This window comes from Heterocephalus glaber, unplaced genomic scaffold (genome assembly GCF_053883595.1).
Source record: "Heterocephalus glaber isolate CG9 unplaced genomic scaffold, H.glaber_assembly_v1.0 deba00001733, whole genome shotgun sequence".
Classification (NCBI taxonomy): domain Eukaryota; kingdom Metazoa; phylum Chordata; class Mammalia; order Rodentia; family Bathyergidae; genus Heterocephalus; species Heterocephalus glaber.
Genome location: NW_028258444.1, coordinates 7,561,837 through 7,584,114, shown reverse-complemented (window position 1 = coordinate 7,584,114; position 22,278 = coordinate 7,561,837). Strand labels below are relative to the sequence as shown.

General features: G+C 37.1%; 1 protein-coding gene across 8 annotated transcripts in view; it reads left to right on the top strand.

The window, feature by feature from the left end:
* The window catches only part of Cpne8 (copine 8), a 236,302-nt gene that overhangs the window by 59,900 nt on the left and 154,124 nt on the right, over window positions 1–22,278 (top strand). For 5 of the 8 annotated variants that reach the window (XM_004855010.4, XM_021236528.2, XM_013075988.3 and 2 more), the window contains 2 exons: window positions 1,206–1,245; window positions 20,010–20,086. In XM_004855010.4, the coding sequence (XP_004855067.1) occupies window positions 1,206–1,245; window positions 20,010–20,086 (117 nt within the window). The remainder of the gene's footprint in view (window positions 1–1,205; window positions 1,246–20,009; window positions 20,087–22,278) is intronic. The other 3 variants (XM_087200025.1, XM_087200026.1, XM_087200024.1) reach the window with 1 other exon arrangement.

Genomic DNA, 22,278 nt, shown 5'->3' with positions numbered 1-22,278 from the left:
TGTGAGAAGGAGCCAGCCCAATTTCAGTGTTACCTCCTGAAAAAGAAATGATCTTGAATAAGCAAAATTTCTTGGAAAGGAACATTTTTTCTGTACCTGTAGGTTTGCAGTGGCTGTTGGAATTTTGCTGATTTAAAATTCTAGGCTAGTGGGCTGGGAATGTAGCTCAGTGGTGTCGTGCCTGCCCGGCAAGTGCAATATTCTGAGTTCGATCCCCAGTATGGGAAAAAAATTCTAGGCTACAGCTGTGAAAAGTGATCTGAGTGCCCTGGTGTGAAGGAGGATGCTTTGTGATTCTTCTGCAGAGGTATTTGCATCATGTAATTTTAAATCAAGTTTGCAGGAAGCATTCTTTTCTCAGGGAGATAGCATGCCTCTGCCCAGCATCAGCTCTCTTGGTGAACTCTGGCTTTTTTGATTGAGATGCTTTGCTTCATGATGAAAACATTCTTGTTATATGAGTGAGAAGTTTAATTAACCTTTAAAAAAAGGCAGTTAAGTTTTGGTAGGAAGCGTTGTACCAGGACTGTGAAAGGGAGATGATTTGGGAGAAAGACTGGACCCAGTATATATATTTTTGTATTAGAAGTGCTTGGCACACAGGTTATTTGGACAGTTAGTGGTTGCTTTGTTTCTACAGACTTTTGAAAGCAAGATGCTAAAGTGAGAGTGGAAGATATTGTCTCAGAATCTCTCCTGGAGATAATTTATTGTCAGTACCATCTTTTCCCATAAAATACAGTTTTCCCGAGAACTGTGATGAGGGAAAATAGTTTCTTATTACTTTAGTCTGTTTTTAACATTACACGATAGCATTTAAGATATTAAGAAAGAATGACAATATAAATGGTGTTACCAGGGCCTGTTTTATTTTTATTGATATCCAGAGAAGAGGGAAGTTCAGTTTTTAGGAAATTTTGCCGTCACTTGAGTAGTACTAGGATCTTACTATTTCATCGACAAGATGCATTTTAATCTTCTAAATGTAGAATTGATGATTGTAAAAATAGTAGGATTTGTAGAAATAAAAGGACCAAAGGAAATGCATTAACATAAAGGCAACAGATTATTTAAAAACTCTAAATTTGCTAGGTTTTTCTCCCAATGGGTATTATTTTTTATTCATTTTTACATATATGTGCTTTGGAAAATATTCTCTAGATGTATTTGTGGAAATAATTTGAATTTTATGTCTCATTTTTCAGGTATGATGTTGATTCAAAGAGTCCCAACTTGTCCAAACATGTAAGTTCATATGTTTCTATGATGATTTTTACTGTTACTATTTATGCTGATTTATCAGTATTAAAATTACTTTTTATAACTTTACAATGTAATGTGACTGAAGTAGAAAATAACATTTTTAAAGAGTCCTACAGTCACATTTGGAATATAAAAAGAATATAAATATATAAAAAGAAATTTTCCTTCAATAAGTGGAATAAATAATCTTTTTTACTTTATGTATTAAATATTTAAGAACTTAAGACAATTTTTTGTTTTGTTTTAAACAGGATTAGATTAAGCAAGATGACTTTTAGTCCATGTCATTTTGGAAGGGTTCACTTTTGAGAGAGTGGGAAATTCTTGGGTAAAGGCAGAGTGATTTGTTATTCTCTTTTCCTTGTAGTTTATTTGTTTAACAGTATTTCCTGAGAGTGAACTTAGGCCAGGCACGTCCCAGTTTCTGAGGGCACAGTGTGAGCACGATAGACGTGGTTACTGTCCTCAAGTTCTGTGCAGTTTTTCTTTCTTAGTCTTGATCTTTTGGTCTTCTCCTCATTTATTCTTCAAGAGCTCCCAGCCTGCTAGCAGCAGGGTGTCCAGGCTTTGAGGACCAACAGGCAGAGGTAGCAAGGGAGGCTGAGAGTAAGATGTTCTGATGAAACAAGGGCAGTCCGTCAGCTTTTCGGATGTCCTGTGGGACTGAACTTAGGCCACACCTAATAAGTGGGGCTGAAGGGGGTGAAAACAACCTTCTGGAAAGGGTTCACTAAGGTCCAGTGAGAAGCCTGAGTATGTAGCTGTAAAATTGGCAGCTGTGCCTGGGTTGGGAGGTTGGCTGGACTAATACTTGTGCCTGCAGATGTTTATCTTTCACTTTTGCATTGTTGTACGAAGAGTAATTAGGCGTGTGATTTCCAGTATCTTAGAGCGTGAATGTCATAAGTCAGGAGAGGAGAGGAGTGAGCATAAACTAGGAAACAGACTTGGGGTGACTGAGAACTAGATGTGGTGGTTAAAAAAAAATCACAATTTACTAGTCACCCCTTCATTAAGGGAGCTATGAATTTATTTGTGTGATGAAGCATAGAGCAGAATCTTGTGAAGAAGTATTAAGAGTGTGCCTTAATGATCGACTTTTCTATAAACTGAAAAAATGCTGCAACTTGCTCTTCACCAGTAAAGTTGTGCTCACCCTGCCACCTTCTTGTTCTTTATGAGAAGGTTTATACCATCATGACTAGACATTTAAAATTTATTTTTGTAGCTTTGTATTGCAAGTTTTCCAAACATCCTTGGGAGAATCAGGAAAGGAGTCATATTTTCTTGGCATAATTGTTTAGTTGCAAGGAGAAAAATGTATTCACTCATCTCACACAGAGAGGCTTTATTACAAGAGTTAGGAGCATCTCCTAAATGTGAAATACATCTTGGCCTGTGGGGAGCTGGGCCTGCCAACAGGGACAGTGGGTAGGGAGCGTATTAGCTATTCTTCTCTCTACTTCATTCTCTCTTCTGCGGCTGCATATTCTTTTTACTGTCTTTCCTCTGAGCTTCTCCTCTCTATAAAGACCAAGTGTCTGTGTTTACTCATCATTGCACACATGAAAAAATAACCTTCCTAACCCTGCCTGGGTGTAGACTCTCAAGTCCCTGTTCTCCCTGATAGTTTTTGTGGTGCTTACTGGAAACCACTATTAAGAGGGCATAACAGTGCAGCGATTGAGGACTTGGCTATTCTAGGTTGAGTGTGCAGGTGGTAACATGTGGTCCTTACTGATCTTGCTGCCTGTGGTCAGGGAGAAATGTTGTATGTGGGATAGGAATATACCTCAGATATGACTGACTCTATCTTCCTCAGTAAGAAACAGAGTAATATCAGTGATGTGCACCATAGAAGCCATGAATGCACATACCTTTTCAAATATTTCTTCTCCAGAAAAGCTTTTATTTTTCTCACAAGAAAAAATTTATGTCTCTCTTATCCTAAAAAATATTTAGTTTATACTACTTCACCCTGCTTTCTCGATACCTCTTTTGCCTGTCTGCTCATCACCATATGTCTGAAGAACAGCCTGGGTTTCTATTGTAACTTCTCTTTTCATTTTCACTGCCACTAAGTGGATTCTGGTTTTCACTTCTGCTTGCACTATTGATGTGGATTAGATCAACAGTTAGTGCTATTCTTCATTCCTTGTCATAGCTGACATCTTCGTTGCTCTGGACAGACCTGACCTCTTCATTTGTGAAATGCTTACCTCCCCTGATGTCCTTGCAGCCTTCTCCCTCACTTTTTTCCTACGTCTCTGTTTACTCATCATCATTTAAAAACTTGGCTTCCTCCTTGTATGGCTTAATATTGGCATTTCTTGTAGCTTATTTTTAATTTTCATCCCAGTGAACTGTATGTGTTCCTTGAGTAAACTCAGTTATTTTTGTACCTTATCTTGTGACTCCCATGTGTCTGTCCCTCTGTGTACATGAGTTTCCTATTTGCTTGTTAAGTATTTCCTGGAAGATATTCTGCAAAGACTAAAACTAAAATTTGTAAAATTTATGATTTTTTTCATGTCAGTCTTATTCCACTGTCTTTAAATTTTACCGTGAGAATAATCCATCAACACAGTTTACTTGGGCAACTTAGATGTATCATTAACTACCTTTTATCACACTACCACATGCGGTGAATCACCACATCCTGTTCATTCTAACAAAGAATTGTTTTCTCTTTCTCTCTCTTTCCTTTCTTGCTGTTATTTCCTTAGTTCAGATTCTCATTACCCTTTCCTGAAGTATTACATAGCCTCCCTTCACATGTTTCATATTGTCTCACTTTTTAATCTGTGTTAAATTTTAAAAATATGCATAGTTAATAATAAAAATTGGTAAGTGCCTTGATTAATTAGTGGATGAAGTATGACAAAGAAGGAGGAAATGTATGTTTTGAATCAGTAAGAACTGTTAGAGACAACTGCCTTGAATTCCCGTTAGAAACCAACAGTAAAAGTTCTTCCTCATTTTTAAAGCATCCAAGTACACATTTTAGCTAAAGAGCATCTAACTCATTCAACCCAAAAGAAAGTCATAATGCATTTTGAAGATCGGAGGAACCAATAAACAAGCTAAATCTGTTTCCTGAGGATACGATTCTTTAAGAGTGTAGCTGTCTACCTGCCAAATTTACAAAGTGCATTATAAACTGGGGCCTTTTAGAAAAGACTGCTAAGTGCCCAGACTTGGATGTAGAGTGGAGGCATTTATTTATCTTTTACAACAGGGATTTGGAAGCAAGAAAAAAAAAGTCCTTGAACTAGCAATGACAAATGTTTAAATTCTAATTTCTGATAATTTTGAAAGAATTATCTTTTAGGATGACTTGGTGTTTAGGAATCTTGGTGTCTAAGTATCCTTTACTTAAGGATCTTGTTAAAAACCTATTTGTGATACTATTAGAAAAAATTGAGATATACTAAAGAACTATAGCCACACCCTACTGAGGTCCCCAGTCGCGTGGAACACACGCCGAATCAGCCCCCTGCAGACAGGCAGGTCTGTGCACGCCCTACCGAGGTCCTGAGTCATGCGGAAGACACCGAATCACCCCGCTGCAGACAGGCAGCCACCTGATTCCACACTACAAACACGCAGAGGACACCAGACGACCAGACCAAGGTACTGAGTTCCACTGTTCCCGGCCCAGAGGTAGGGGCTTCTGAGCCGTCGTCCCACTGCTCCTGGTCCAGAAGAAGGGGCTTCCCAGTCACCATCCCTCCCGCTGCTCCCAAGCCAGAGGAAAGGGCTTTTGGGCCACCTTCTGTCCCACTGCTTCTGGCCCAGAGGAAGGGTCTTCCGGGCCACCATCCCTCCCACCGCTCTCGGCCCAGAGGGAGGGGCTTCTGAGCCACCATCCCACTGCTCCTGGTCCAGAGGAAGGGGTTTCCCAGCCACCATTCCTCCGGCTGCTCCCAGCCCACAGGAAAGGGCTTTTGGGTGACCATCCCAACCGCTGCTCCCGGCCCCTGTCCCACCTCACCCAGCTCAGAGGAGGTCATCCATGCAGGTGCTAACAGCCCCCTGCCCCAGTTGAAATGAGAAAACACGTAAATAAATCTCAAAACCAAACTTCCAGATCACCTACAGCAACCCCAAAGGGAAATGAGATGGAACACTCTGATACTCAACCACCTGGACCCACTGAACTGGCAACAAAAGGGGATCTGGAAAAAATGAAATCAGAAATAATTTCTCAGATAACAGGAGAAATTGGGCCCCTAGTGCAAGACATGATTAATAAATCTAGAGAGGAGCTCAGGAACATGATGGAATCCCAACATAAGAAACAAATAGAATCCATAAAACAGATGCAAATAGATTTCCAGGACATGAAAAACTCCACTGAAAGTCTACACAGCAGAATGAGCCAATGTGAGGACAGAATTTCAGATATAGAAGATAAGATTGCAATTAGTGACCAGGAAAAGAAAAATTGCTTCAAAATTCTAAGGGAACATGAAAAATCAATCCAGCAGCTGCTAGATGATGCAAAAAAGAATAACATAAGACTGATTGGAGTCAATGAAGAAACAGGAGAGAGTGCAGATGACATAAAAATACTCTTCACAGAAATAATGGCAGAAAACTTCCCAAGCAGGGGAAAAGAGCTTGACATACAGATAAGTGAGGCATATAGGACTCCAAATAGCCTTGATCAAAAAAAATCTACACATAGGCATATAATTGTTAAGATTCCAGAAACACAACAGAAGAACAAAGTTCTCCAAGCAGTGAGAGAAAAGAAACAAATCACATACAAAGGAAAGCCCATCAGAATCACAGCAGACTTCTCAACACAAACCATCAAGGCAAGAAGAGCTTGGAGTGACATATTCCAAGCCCTAAAAGAAAACAGCCTCCAACCCAGATTGAGGTAACCTGCAAAACTATCTTTCAAAATGGATGGAGAAATAAGATACTTTCATGACAAAGAGCACCTTAGGAACTTTGTGAATACCAAACCAGCACTCCAAAGAATTTTACACAATAGCCTAGGAACAGATATTGAGGATCACAACCCCAGGAAGCAAAGCAGAATGAACCCATCTGGCATGACAAGAAATTAAATGGAAAGGGGGAGAACCCAACAAAAAGAAAAAGTCATGGCAATGACAAGTCAATACGTTTCAGTTATAACCATCAATGTAAATGGTCTCAATTCACCAATCAAAAGAAATAGACTGGCAGAATGGGTCAAGAAGCAAAATCCAACAATATGCTGCATACAAGAAACACACTTCATTCAAAAGGAAACTCATAGACTGAAAGTTAAAGGGTGGAAAACAATACTCCATGTGACAGGAACCCCAAAAAAAGCAGGAGTAGCTATCCTCTTTGCAGATCAAGTAGATTTCAAACCAACATTGATTAAGAGAGATGAAGAAGGACACTACATCCTTGTAAAGGGAAGAATCCAAGAGGAAGAGATGACAATCATAAATATCTATGCACCAAACACTAGTGCACCCAACTATATAAAACAAATACTAACGGACATGAAAAGTCATATATGCACTAATACAATTGTAGTGGGGGACCTCAACACCCCACTGTGATAAACAGATCAACTAGACTAAAAATAAGTAATGAAATACTAGAACTCAATTGAACTCTTGAACAAATGAACTTAACAGATGTTTACAGAGTCTTCCACCCCGCAAAATCAGAATAGACATTCTTCTCAGCTGCACATGGGTCATTCTCCAAAATAGACCACATACTCACACATAGAACATGTTTAAGTAAGTGCAAAGGAATTAAAGTTATCCCCTGTATATTATCACACCATAGTGCAATGAAATTGGAGATCCATAGCAAAAGAAACTCAAAAGACTTCATAAACACATGGAAATTGAACAACACACTACTGAATAACCAATGGGTTATTGAGGAAATTGAAGAAGTCAGACAGTTCCTTCAATTAAATGACAGTGACAGTACAACATATCAGAATCTGTGGGACACAATGAAAGCAGTCTTACAAGGGAAATTCACAGCAGTGACTACACATATTAGGAAAACAGAATGAGCCCAATTAAACAACCTGATGCTGAACCTCAAGCTTCTAGAAAAAGAAGAGCAGGACAACCCCAAAGCTCATACAAGGGAGGAAATTATAAAGATCAGAGGAGAAATCAATGCAATGGAGGTTAAGAGAACGATACAAAAAATCAATGAAGCCAAGAGTTGGTTCTTCGAAAGAATCAACAAAATTGACAAACCTTTAGCCAACCTTGTCAGAAAAAGGAAAGAAAAGGCCCAAATCCATGCAATTAGGAATGAAAAGGGTGAAATTACACCAGACCCTGCACAAATCCAGAGGATCATCAATACCTACTTCCAGAACCTATATGCCAATAAGATGGACAACACAGAAGAAATGGACAGATTCCTAGATACATATGAAATTACCAAAGTTGAACGAAGAAGACCTAAAAATTCTGAACAACCCAATATCAACCAATGAAATTGAAAATTTAATTAAAAACTTATCAACTAAGAAAAGCCCGGGCCCTGATGGCTTCACTGCTGAATTCTACAAGACATTTAGAGAGGAACTGCTGCCACTACTCTTTAAACTCTTCAATGAAATTGAAAGGGAAACAATACTCCCAAATTCATTCCTGGAAGCAAGCATCACCTTGATCCCCAAAGCAGAGAAAGACCCAACTGAAAAAGAGAACTATAGGCCAATCTCACTAATGAACATAGATGCAAAAATCCTTAATAAGATACTGGCAAACAGAATGCAGAAGATCATCAAGAAGATCATACACCCTGATCAAGTGGGATTCATCCCAGGGATGCAGGGATGGTTCAATATACGCAAATCAAACAAGGTAATACACTATATCAATAGAGCCAAGGACAAAAACCATATAATTATCTCCATAGATGCAGAAAAAGCATTTGACAAAATCCAACATGCATTTATGATAAAAACCCTACAAAAAATTGGAATAGATGGTCTCTACCTCAAATTGATAGAAGCCATCTATGAAAAACCAACAGCCAATATCATACTCAATGGTCAAAAACGGAAATCCTTCACACTAAAATCAGGAACAAGACAAGGATGTCCACTATCACCACTCCTGTTCAATATAGTTCTGGAAACATTAGCCATGGCAATTAGACAAGAGAAAGAAATAAAAGGAATAAAGATAGGAAATGAAGAAGTCAAATTGTCATTATTTGCAGATGTCATGATACTCTATATAGAAGACCACAAGAACTCCACCAAAAGTCTTCTAGACTTAATAACCAAATTCAGTCAAGTAGCTGGTTACAAGATCAACACACAAAAATCAATAGCTTTCCTCTACACCAATGACAGTCTCACTGAGAGAGAAATAGGACAAATTATTCCTTTCACAATAGCATCCAAAAAACTGAAATACCTAGGAATCATCCTAATGAAAGAAATCAAAGACCTCTTCTCTGAAAACTATGGCACTCTGAAAAGAGAGATTGAAGATGATATCAGCAAATGGACAGACATCCCCTGCTCCTGGGTAGGAAGGATTAATATAGTGAAAATGGCCATACTTCCAAAACTGTTATATAGATTTAATGCAATTCCAATTGAGATCCCAGCAGCATACTTCATAGACCTCGAGAAAACAATCCAAAAATTCATTTGGAGCAAGAAGAGACCCAGATTAGCAAAAGCAATTCTAGGCAACAGAGACATGGCAGGGGGTTTCAGAATCCCCAACCTGCAGCTCTACTACAAAGCTACTATGATAAAAACAGCATGGTACTGGCAAAGAAACAGACTTGAGGACCAGTGGAACAGATTAGAAGATGCAGAAACAACGCCAGACACACTCAGCCATCTCATCTTTGATAAAGGAGCCAAACACCCTCACTGGAGGAAAGATAGCCTCTTTAATAAATGGTGCTGGAAAAATTGAGCTTCAACTTGCCAAAGATTAAAACTAGACCTATATCTCTCACCATGCACTAAACTAAAATCAAAATGGATTAAAGATCTAAATATTAAAATAGAAACTCTGAACCAGTTGGAACAGAGGTTAGGTAGAACCTTTGAAGACATCGGTGTAGGAAAAGATTTTATGAACAAAACCTCAGTTGCCCGTGAACTAGCACAAACAATCGACAAATGGGATCTCTTCTTATTAAAAAGCTTCTGCACAGCAAGAGAAACCACCAGCAGTGTGAAGAGACAACCCACAATGTGGGAAAATATCTTCACCTGCTCTTCCTCAGACAAAGGTCTACTCTCTCGAATCTATAAAGAACTTAAAAAGATCAGACCTCCCAAATTTAAAGACCCAATCCGAAAATGGGCATCTGAAATGAACAGACATTTCTCAGACAAAGAAGTAGAAATAGCAAATAAATACATGAAAAAATGTTCAACATCACTTGTCATTCGAGAGATGCAAATGAAAACAATGCTGAGATTCCACCTCACTCCAGAAAGAATGGCTGCTATCATGAAATCAACCAATCAAAATTCTGGTGGGGCTGTGGGGAAAGAGGAACCCTGCTCCACTGCTGGAGGGAGTGTAGACTGGTGCAAGCACTGTGGAAATCAGTATGGAGATACCTCAAAGAACTAGGACTGGAAGTCCCATTTGACCCCACTATTCCACTGCTGGGGATCTTCCCCAAAGAATTAAAAAATCATACCACAGTGATATATGTGCACCCATGTTCATAGCAGTGCAGTTTGCAATCGCTAAAACTTGGAAACAGCCCAAATGCCCATCAACTGGAGACTGGAGAAAGAAAATGTGGTTTTTTAATAAAATGGAGTATTACTCAGCCATAAAAAATGAGAAATTAGAGACATTTATAGTTAAGTGGATGTACATTGAGGCAATACTCTTAAGTGAAATAAATAGGACACACATGTATAAATACCGAATAGTTTCTTTGGTGTGAGAAACTGAAAGTGTAAACAAGGACTAAATGTATAATAGGTAATGTGAAATAGGAAGAAAAGGGGCAAAGGGGAAGGAAGTGGGAGGGCTGGGAAAGGATAGAAGGGAATGGGATTAATATGAGAAAATGGAAAAATAGGAAGAAAATCTTTGTAAATAGGGAGGACTGGAGGGGTTGAAGGAAGGGCTGGGCATGGGTGAAAAATAAGAATCAAGAGAGACTATGTAAAGGTGCAAATTTCCAATGATGAATGTCATTATATTGTATACCTAAAATGTACCAATGATTAGAATGACTAATCGATAATGTAAAATAGGAAGAAAAGGTCCAAAGGGGTTGGGGTAGTGGGAGGGGCAGGGGAAAGGAAAGAAGGGAAAGGAAAAAATGATGAGAAATGGAAAAAATGGAAATAAAGTCTTTGTAAATAGGGAAGGGTGGAGGGAGTGAAGGGAGGGCTAGGAATGGGGAAAAAATAAGAACCAAGATGCATTATATAAAGGTACAATTCCCAATGAGAAAAAACAAAAAAAACCAAGAAAACAAAAAAAAAAGAACTATACCTTGGATTTCTAACACTTAACAGTGAATGTGAGGTGAGTGAGACTCAAAAGACAGTATGGTTTTGGGCCCGGGATTTAGCTCAGTGGTTCCACTGCCTGCCTCACAAGGGCAAGGTCCTGAGTTCAATCCCCTGGTACCAGGAAAAAAAAAAGACAGTATGGTTTTCATTGCCTCTGCTGGTGGTGAAGTTTTCCGTGGGAAAGCATTGTGCCCCAGGTGAAGACTGATAGAATCTAGTGACAGATTCCTGGTGAGGATTTATCCCTCTTAGAATTCTCTGAGGAAATCTCTTCACTAAAATATTTTCCCTTCGAAGTGTTAGGTGCTGTGAAGAAAACATGGCATTTTGAATTCCAAGTTTGTTCTCTGGGGTGCAAATGAGCCCACTGTTCTTAATGCCATTAACAGAACAACATAGCATACTTTCATTTGCATAATTTAATTGCATCAGTTGAATAATTAATGAAAAGATTAATAGTAACCCTATAATTGCTTCATCTAGGATTCTGGTGTGCTGGACTAGATGATATCAAAATGATACTTTGTGTATGAACATTTCATACCCATGTGGCAATCCAAGAAAACATTCTGTCAACTTGGCTGATCTCAGAAGGCACTCACTAAAACTTTTGTTTCAGATATGTTAATTGCTTACTGGATTATGTTGCTGTGAAGGCACTAACCTTCAGTGAAAGCATGTATGTTTTTAAATATATTTTCAAAGTATCATGCATTATGAAACTCCACATGTAGATTAGTTGTATTTTACATTTCCATTTGAACATTAAGTGTTTGGACTGTGAAATCCTTTTTTTTTTTTTTTTGCCATAGAACAGATACATAAATAGTGCAAGATACTTTCATTATGTTAATCTATATATAACTGAACTAAATTTTAATATTTATGTATAGTAACTTCAGCTCTCTCTGTCTCTGTCTGTCTGTCTATCTATCCCTTCCTATATATATTCCTATAGTCAGTTAAGTGATATATTCCAGGGCATGGGTGGGATATTATCAATGAATAGGAAACAAGCAAACTGTCCTCAAACAGCTTGTACTTTGTAGTCTGGGAGGTGAGTTGGGCAGATTTATTTATTCATTGAACATGAGTTCAATTTAATGATTAGGATAATTTATTTTCTTTATATCACTTGTATTAACAAGATAGTAATAGTGCAAGAGAATGACTGGAAAAGTAACATTAGCTAGAAGCTGAGGTGCCCCTCACCCAAGCAGCTTGGTTCTACCCCAGTTCACTTACTGAGTATATACTTCTGAGGAGAAGGCAGGGATACTGAAAATCTAGGGAAGTAGCATTCCATGCAAAAGAAAGAGCAGTCCAAAGGCCTGGAGACAAGAAGTAGTTTGGTATGTTGCTTTGACAGCAAGATGGTGATCGTATTTAAAGCATTATGAATGCCAAGCAGAGCAGGATGAAATAGTTGGAAGGGGACATATGAATCAGGTGATTTGAGGATTTATAGGCTATGGTTAAAAAAGATGTTTGGGCTTTGCCTTTTAATGGCTGTTCTTGGAGGGGGAAGTTCTGATTGACTCATTTGAATAGTGACTGTGGTGGATTAAGTGGAGAATGGGATGGAGAAGCACCATTGGAATTAAGGAGCACAATCTTGAGTCTGTTGTAGATAAACAGTATATGATGGCTAAAGCTGTTGAAGCGTAAGAGGTGGTGAGACTTGGAATATATATTGGTGGTATGATTGCTCGTGTCAGATGTAACAGTGAAGTGAGAATGCCTCCTAGGTTATGGCTCCTGGTGAGAACAGCCTGGTAAGTAATGATGCAATTTTTGCCATAGAGTATACTGGGGAGAAAGAGATTGAGGCAAGGGGTGAGGATTGAGAAGCTAGGAGTAAGACCAGGTTCCTGTTAAGTTTGAGTCCTTCAGTAACCATCAAAATGGAGATGGTGATTAGGAAATGTCTGGAAACTATACATTTGGATTTGGGAACCATCAACCAATAAAGTTGGAACTCAGAGTCATCTAAAGGTAGTATAAATGGAGACAATATTAAAATAGACTCATGGGGAACTTTAAGATTTAGAAATCGGGTGGAAGAAATTCAGCCAGATTACCATTTTCAAAGCCAGTGAAGAGAGATGGTGCAAGGGGCTCCTCCACACCTGGCAAGGAATTGCAGACGGTGCCAGGGCCCTGGTGACCTCCTATTCTGCTGTTCTCTGTGATTACTCTGTTTTAACATACTGGTGCTCTTACTTTTCCATGAGCACCCAGGTATGTTCTTGTCTCAGGGATTTGTACTTGCTTTTTCTCCTACTTGGCATTCTTTGCCACAGACATTCACGTTCTTCTCCCTCTCATACTACTGAGAAGCTTTGTTAGTTGTCACCTTTGAGAGGCCTTGCCTGAGTGCCCACCATGTAATCCTCTGATGCCTGCTAGATAAAAAATTTCTTTCTCTATGTAGCCTTCTTTCTAAACCTTAGCTGATGAGAGCCTCATAAACATATTCAAGCTAAAGCATTTATGACTGACGTTCTATGTATGGATTATGCTTCCCATTTACATTTTTAATAGGGTCTGAGAGAATCTGTGTTAGACTTTGAGACAGAGGTGGAAATAAGGCCTGAGGTAGGCTTGATGATAGTAACTTTAGCACTCGTTAAGTTATATTAAGTGGAATTGTAGCATTTCAGAATGGCCCTTAGCTAGACGGGGTGGCACATGCTTGTAATCCAAACACTGTGAGTAGCTCAGATAGGAGATCACAAGTTTGAGTCCAGTGGAACTTAATGACTTAGCATGACCATGTCTCAAAATAACAAAGGAAGGACTGGGGATGTACTTCAGTGTGAAGGTCCTGGGTTTAGTCCCCAGTAACATACATAAATACCGCGAAAAGACAAATCCTTGTTTTGAAACAAATTGTTTTATTGTAATGTTAAAATGTGACAAGTTGTTTCTACTAAAATACTGAATCTACTCATTCTATGTGGAGTTTGCCTGATCCCCAAGAAGTAGCATGTTTGATTTTTAAGAATGATTGCTGTATAGTTTATAGTGTGTAATGTAGCCAAGCCACACCCCAGTCTTTATTTCTGGTTTGATTTTTGTGAATTAATTAAATACAAAGGAAGTCTGAAGTATTAGCAGGGAGCACCAGAAAAACATTTTTTACAGGTAATAGGAGTTTTCATTTCCTCACCAATTTTTTTTTTATCACAATGGCTGAAAGGTTACAAAAGGCAAGAAAATTTTATCACTCATTTTCTCTTGCTGTCATTACCTAATATAAATGACTACAAACCAGTTAAACAACCACAAAATAGGTAGAAGCAAAATTCACAATTGAAGCCAATAGCAATTCTGTGTCTTGAAGAAATCTATTGATCAGCTCCTAAATAGTTGACTGCACCCAGTTATTGTGCTGTATTAAAACTGAGCTACCAATAAAACTACTGAATGGCTTTTCATCTAAATTATCTGTTAATTAGGGAAATTATATTTTCGGATGCTCATTGATCACTTATGTAATAAGAAAGTCATTTAATGATTATCTTCTGTGGAACTTTTAGGAGAAAGATGCTATACATGGAATGCTTGTGAAATTGTGTATGGTAATATTAATTGTAAATTACATGTGGTAATTAATTGCTTTAGAGTAGTATAGAAATCAGAATTTTTCCTTGCAGTCAATGGTTCATGTTCAGTATACCATTGTTTTCAAAATGTCATTGTTTTACATATGTATGTTTATTTTTTGGTACCGGGGATCGAACTCAGGTTCTTGCGCTTGCGCAGCAGGCAGTGAAGCCACTGAGCTAAATCCCGGCGCTACATATGCATGTTTAAATGTATACTTGTCAACATGTAAGACAAATAAGACGTATTTAGATTTCATACTCACATTTACAATGGGCATTTGTTTGAACAAAAATGTATTGACCGTGCCTGTAAAGCGACTTTAGAAAAGAAAATACATTATTTTATTTTGATACCGTATAGTATCCCCTGTATTAGACTCTTATAGCAAGTTTTGAGTACAGTGTATATAGTAATTTTAACCCAGGGGAGTAGGAGGATAAAGAAGACATATTATTAGATGCCTGTGCATATATTCAGTGCTTTGATATATCATTTACATATATTGTCTTATGTAGTCCTTCCAGCAACCCATGAGGTAGTATTATGTGTACATTATAGATTAGGAAACTGAAGCCGACAGACATCAGTCAGTGGTTCATTCTAGATCTGAACAAAGTGTAGACCTACATACTTCTTATTTGTTTAGGATTATGCTACTATTTATTCAAATGAGTAAGTTATACTACTTTGCAAAACAAAGGTGTGTATATATGTATGAGATCTTTTTAAAAAGGATATATAGGAACCATTAACATTTGTATCTAGCAGGCAAGCTAGGAAGCATACGGACCAACCAACAAGCAAAACCAGTTCTTTTACTGTAAATAAACTTCATTTATATATGTGTGGAATTATCAAAGCTCAAGGGATTAATTTTTAATGAATGTATACTATACAAGTACAAGTTGCATTGTAAAATAAAATTTAGGGGGAGAGAATTGATCAGTAAATACTGGTACTTAAGAAATAATTAAAGCAATAAATTTGAAGAAATAAGTAGACATTCTCCTGCATATTACTAAGAAAGAAGAGAGGAAACAAATATATTTGGATTATGATCAACTGGAACTTGATAATATAGCAGTGCTTCCTTGGACATAGAGTTGTTTGTTAAGTATAAATTTAGATTTAAATTGCTGTGGAAATAATCCTTCTGATTGTTTACTTAGGTTTTTAAAATGATCTACGTAATGTAAAACTCAAGTTATTGTTATAAAATGCTTTGTATTTCTGTACTCTTTGCTTTTCTCCTTTCTCTTCTACCTCAAACTGTTAGGTCTTTCAGCTTCAATATCAGCATACTAAATTGTGGCATTTGGATATCAGTTAAGAGTGCTGGAATGCATCCTATTTTTTATTAACAATATTAATTGGATATATTTAAACTGATTCCAAAACTAAGTTTTATTAGCCTATCATTTAGACTATGAAGTAATAATTCACTCAAACAAGTATTTACTGATTTCATGGTCAGTTTAGGGACAGCCCAATAGCTAAAATGAATAAATTGAAGCATTTCCCCTAACTACCAGAGATACTCCAAGCTAAATTTAGTCTATATGTGGGTTGGAGTTGAAGAAATGGGCCTGGAAATATTATTGTGATCTAATTATGTCTGGCCAACTGGAACACAGCACTAGAGTGAGACAGTAAAGGATCTCATATTATAGCTTAGTTTTATTTACATCTTTGCTAAAATAGCCTAAAATAACCTTTTGAAGTCACTAATTGTATTACTAATGTCATTAAAATACATAGGAGGTCTGAACCATTAAGGTAGCTGAAATATGATTTCATCAGAACTTTTTGACACAGTGAGTGATTGATAAATATTATGTGTTGACTTTTGCACTGTGAATAGTTAATATTATTGCATGGTAGGGAATACACATAGACACAGAAACATAAAACAATTCCATAAATGCTATAAATATATGGGGCAAAATGTAGTATAATATACATACATGCACACCATAACTTTTGATGCATATTTTTATTAATTTAGTTATCTTAATTTTCTTTTTGTTCAGCAGTGGTGATTCAACAGTGGCATCTTCTGTTATCTAGTAGGTGTGAACCCTAAGTTAAGTATGCTCAATATACAGGTTTTCTTTTCTAGAATGTAGTACACACCCTTTACTCAGATTAGTTACCCCATTGGCCAAATCCATTAATATGTAATGTTTGCAGCTGCCCATTAATATAACTATTCTTAGCAAAAAGTTCTAGAATGCCCCAGGTGTGTTTTTCATAGCTGACTCAGAAAAGCAGTAAAATATTACAGATGTTCAATGTTCAACTGTATCTGACTGTCATGAGATTTAGAAAAATTTAGGTTTATTAGACTCCTATAACCACATTGTAAAATCTGTTTAGAAATTGGTAAAGGATACTGTTAATGATATTTAGTTTAAATAGGTTAAAGCATTAAGTTCTTTTTGCATACTTAAAAGTAAATCTTAAGTAACTTAGTTTTTTGATGGAATAGCCATGGGTCAGTCACCAGGTTCTATTTAGATTCAGAGATTTTTAAAAATTTTTTTATTTTAACTTTTTTGGTTTTGGTCAAGGAGAGGTCTTGCCATATAACCCATTCTGGCCTTGCACTTGTGGTCCTCCTGACTTAGCCCCCCAAGTGCTGAGATTACAGGTGTTGATTCAGATCCTCTCTCCCCTCTACCGTTCCCAACTCCTACCATGTACAAAAACAGTCATTCTTTTGTGCGCTGTTCCTTAACATTTTCTACAACCTTGGTTTGGGTCTCAACAGTTGGCTTCTGATGAACTGTTGCAGCCTTTTGGTGGATCTGGCTTCCAGATTTTCCTCCCCACTCAGTCCACCCTACAAAGGCACTATTCTGGCAGTGCCTGGTCACCATTCGTGTCTGAATGCACTGTTCAAAAGGTGTCTCTGCATTGCCACAGCTTCTGGTTGCTTCTGATTATGCTAAGACAACTCTCAGTGTAGCCCTGAGGGTCTTCCTTAGGCTGGTATTTCATTTCCTTGAGCTCCTTTTCTCATTTCTTTCTTGCCTGTAACTCTGATCTGTTATCTGAGACTAGTTTCCAATGTTCTTCTCCATAGTCAGACTACTACCTAGTCCTCAAGACTTCCTTCTTTTGGGAAAATGTTTCCCAGGCAACCACAGATTGTAGAGGTCTTTTTTCCCCTCCTTTGTCTTAGAGTATTCTTCACTCCTCTTTTTACCCACTGAGTAACATGGTTTTTACATTTGTAGCTTGTTAGGCTTTGTGTAGCTGATTCTCATTTTTCTCATTAGGCTAGAAGCAGAGAAGCAGCAAGGTTTGGCATAGTGTGTAGGTGAGCGAGCCTTGGATTTAGACTGCCCAGCCTACCTGCATCATGACTCCGAATTTCTTTCTCTGTGCCTCAATTCTCTTACCCATAAAGCAAGCCAATACTAGTTCCTAAGCATGAGTTGGTATTGTTTATTTATTTTTGAGAACAGTCTTGTCTGTGACTTCAGTGAAGTGAGTATAATGCCCTATACATTTAATAAGTAGATTTGTTTACTGTATTTGGTAAATTTTTTTCCTTTTTTTTTTTTTTTTTTTGCTATTAGTCTTTTGTTCATCCTTTTTAGGGTTTTTCCTGAACCAGTTCACTGCACAAGCAGTTCAGGGAGATCTCCTACATTCTCCTTTAGGACAAAGTAATTCTCTGAGTCATACAAGGGATGCTCAAAATTTACAGTGAATGTTTAAATTAAAAAAATTAGGGCCGGGGATTTAGCTCAGTGGTTCTGCTGCCTCTCTTGTAAGCGCAAGGTCCTGAGTTTGATCCCTGGTACACACACACAAATATATATATATATATATATATATATATATATGCGTATATATGTATATACGTGTATATATATGTATATATGTATATATGTGTATATATATGTATATATGTATATATGTGTATGTATAGTAAAAGATACATTGCCATTAATTTCCCTCAAACTATTACTCCTTCCTTTGTATATACTTATCCCGTCAGTTTTGCTACTTTCTGAAGCAGTTCTGGAGGTCTGTTTTCAAAAATACAGTGAATGCTGCTGCCAAGTGCCATCTAACCATCCAAGGGAGACAGGTTCTTAAAAACAATATGTTGTCCTTAACCACCTTATTCACTAGATCTGGCACCATGTGACTTCTGGCTCTTTCCCAGATGGAAAGTGACCATGGAAGGCAAACATTTTTTTTCTTTCTTGGTACTGGGAATCGAACTCAGGACCATGTCGCTTGCAAGGCAGGCAGCAGAACCACTGAGCTAAATCCCAGGTCTGAAGGCAAACATTTTTAATTGATTTAGGACATTGAGGCAGCCATGGCAGCACAACTAAAGATACTCACAAAAGAGGACTTCCAGAACTGGTTCAGAAAGTGGGGAGAATGATGGGATAAGTCTGTTTAATGTGTGGAGGAGTGTTTTGGGGGAGATTAATAGCAATGTGTCTTTTACTGTAATTAATTTCTAAATAATGATTTAAAAACTACTCACCATAGTTTTTGATCACATCTCATATACAGGACAGGTTTGTGTTTCTTCCTGAAACACATATATACCTCATAAACCTCATATACCTCATAAACTGGACAGGTTTGTGTTTCTTCCTGAAACAGCTCCCTGTTTTCTTCACCCAAAAATCCAGATGGTGTTAGAACCCTTTTTCTATGAATATGTGAGGTTGGATTTTATTTGAGGTCTTTAAATTCTTAGGTAGCATGATGTCCATTGTCAGAATATACGAGCTGGTTGTTATTTACTATTTAAAACATTAAAAAAGCCCTCTAGAATATTATTTTTTATTTATTTATTTATTTATTTTTTGGTACTGGGGATTAAACTCGGGTCCTTGCACTTGCAGGGCAGGCGCCAGACCCACTGAGCTAAATCCCCGGCCTTAGAATATTATTTTTGTATGTGAAATTCAAATCTCTCAGGTTGCAGAGTTATTTTGAATCTTGAAAATATGAATTTTCTAGTTGTATGTTTCTGTTGTATCTATTGAATATTATATTGTATCTATTTTACTTAACACTCTTTTAGGTACTTACTATATGCTAATGTAACTCAAGAAATAACTTGTTGAACCCTCAAAACAACTCTGTGAAGGGTTTCTGGTACTAGTCAGAGAGGAAGAATCAGGTGAAACTAATTGCCTGTGAATGCAGGTGGTCAGTGGTGGTGCTGGAATAGATGTCTGGCAGTGTGGTTGGCGCCCCTACTTCACATTACCTTTCTCTAACTGGTTCTGGGATCATTAACCACCTCTGCCATGGGTATTTTTGCTTTGTTCCCTCAACCAACAGGTTAGAAGTTTCAGAGACATCCAAAGTCAAGCCAATTGGCATTCCAAACCTCAAAAAATTTTCCATTTCTGTTGCAGTTTAAAACATAAAAGAAAAGAAATGCATTGGCATTACCACAAAATCTTGTGGAGACTTTTAGGAAAGCTACTTGCTAAAATAAATTCATATCGGGTATACTTTATTTACTATTGGAGGCTAGAAATTCAGTATTTCAGCAATAAAAATGCAAATGTGAAGTACAAAATATATACTATAAAATAGTTTGGGGACTTATGAGCTTTAATCCTTTTATCTATTTTAGGACTTTCTGGGACAAGTGTTTTGTACATTGGGGGAGATTGTTGGTTCACAGGGAAGTCGCCTGGAAAAACCAATAGTGTAAGTATTTTCTAATTTAGACAATGAAATGCCAAGCTTTCCATTTCTATTTTGGCAGTTTGGAATTTATGAATACATAGTTGTAGACCAAAAGTGGGTCTAAAAATCTGGTTGCAATTTTTTTCTTCCAATAATTAACTTTGACATATTTGTAAAGGATCATTTATACTTCTGCTGTCATATGCCATGCTAAAAAATGTTCACAGGATGAAAGGATCAGATTTTAACAAGGAAATGTGTTGTTTTCTTTTTGGTTTTACGGTTAATTGTTAGATTTTGAATTTGTTGAAAAAGAGATTTTATTCCTTTTTGTCAGCCATAGGCACCATTGGCTTTGGCCTGTGTTCAATATGTTTTGGTGATTGAGATTTTAATAATGAGTTTTGATATAAAAGCGATCCATAGAGAGAGCTATATGTCTGTGTATGTTGAGAGAAGGCAATTTTTATGAAGTATACCTTCCGTCTTCTCCAATTACTGGCATCATGTTTAGTTTTCAGGCCAACTGCATGGGATGATCCTATTTTCAGTTTAAAATAAGAGAGAAACAGACTGTAGAAATATACTATGTTCCTTTCCTCTCCACTTTCTCCTCCTTTTCCCTTCCTAATCCTGATTATTTAGATTCATTCATCTCTTTACAAAAATCAGAAGCTCCCAGAACAGTACAGCAATACAGAATGAATCACAATGTCAAAAGGTTTTGGAAATTTTAAGTCCCTGACTTCTTCATTCTTTTAAGAATTTCAAATTCAATTCCAGCACTTGGGAGGCTGAGGCAGGAGGAATGCCATGAGTTTGGGGCCAGCCTGGGCTACCATAATGAGTTCAAGGCCAGCCTGGACTGCATAGAGACCTTTTCCTAAAAAAATAAATGAAAATCTCAAACTCATAAAATAAATATGTCAGAACCTCATAAATCTGTTCATTTCTGACATCACATACTTGAAATGGCCAGTGTATCCTTTTTACACTCTGTATAAAATTAAACTTTTTGCTTAGTGTGATCAGTTCTGTATAGGAATTTCTTAAGCTAATATGAATTCTATTACTTTAACTTCTTTTATTTAACTCTATTTTCTTAGAAAACTATTACCAAATGTCAGTTTGAAAACTTACACATATCAACATCCCTTTAAACATTATTTTCATGTGTAATTATTTCCCTGTAATTATAGGACTTTGATGTTTATTATTAAAATATATATATGCTCATGTTAATAACTAAATAATAAGTAATCCATACAGCTAATAAAACTATTTTATTAAATGCATATGATTCTTATTGCATTTTTTAGTAGAGCCCACAAGGATTCTTGGAAGATCACCTGAGTCTACTTCCTCAGACTTTTAAAAAATGTTTTATGTTGAAACCGGGTCTTCTTAAGTTTTCAGACTGACATGAAACTTGATCCTCCCGCATCAGCCTCCTGAATAGCTGGGATTGTAGGTGTGCCCCACCATGCCCAGTTTACCTTTTTTTTTTTTTTTTTTGGTGAAAAAAATTGATATATACAACACTACTTTAAAGGTGCATTTAATATTATCTAAGAAAAAAAGGAAAGCAAATAAAATATCAACTTTTCATTTCAGACCACAGCAATAGAATATGAAGAGTTTTATGAAGTGGTATTCATATTTTTAAATTGATGATTTTACTGGAAATTTCTAACTGCTCTTATTTTCTCTATAAAAGGAAATCATAATTCTAATTTCAGAAAACTGAATTACAATTAATTTTTCACACTGAAAATAATAAAATTCTATTTATTGTTTTGAAAAATGTTAAGTTGATATTATTGTATTGGTTGGGCTATTGGTAATTCCAGTATAACGTAAGAGGTAGCCGTTGGTCAACTGAGTGTAAACTTACAGTAGACAAAACCAATAAACACCCATTCGTGCTCAGAGGTGAAGATCTCTAGGATAGCGACTGGAATAAAGTGAAAGTGTTGGGGGAACTTCCTGGTAGTTGAGTCGCAGTCATTTTGCATACCGAGGAAGGATGGGCTGGGCTTTGGACTTTTCTTAACTCTCGCTGAGGATGAAGTACCAGGAGGAGACAGTTTGGCAACCTGTTCATATGATATGGACCTACTGAAGCTACATGCTGTGCTTCATTGGTAGGCTATTTTGAAATTTAGATAACTCTATTGAAAGTGTCAGTGTTACAGCTCTTATGGAAAAATATG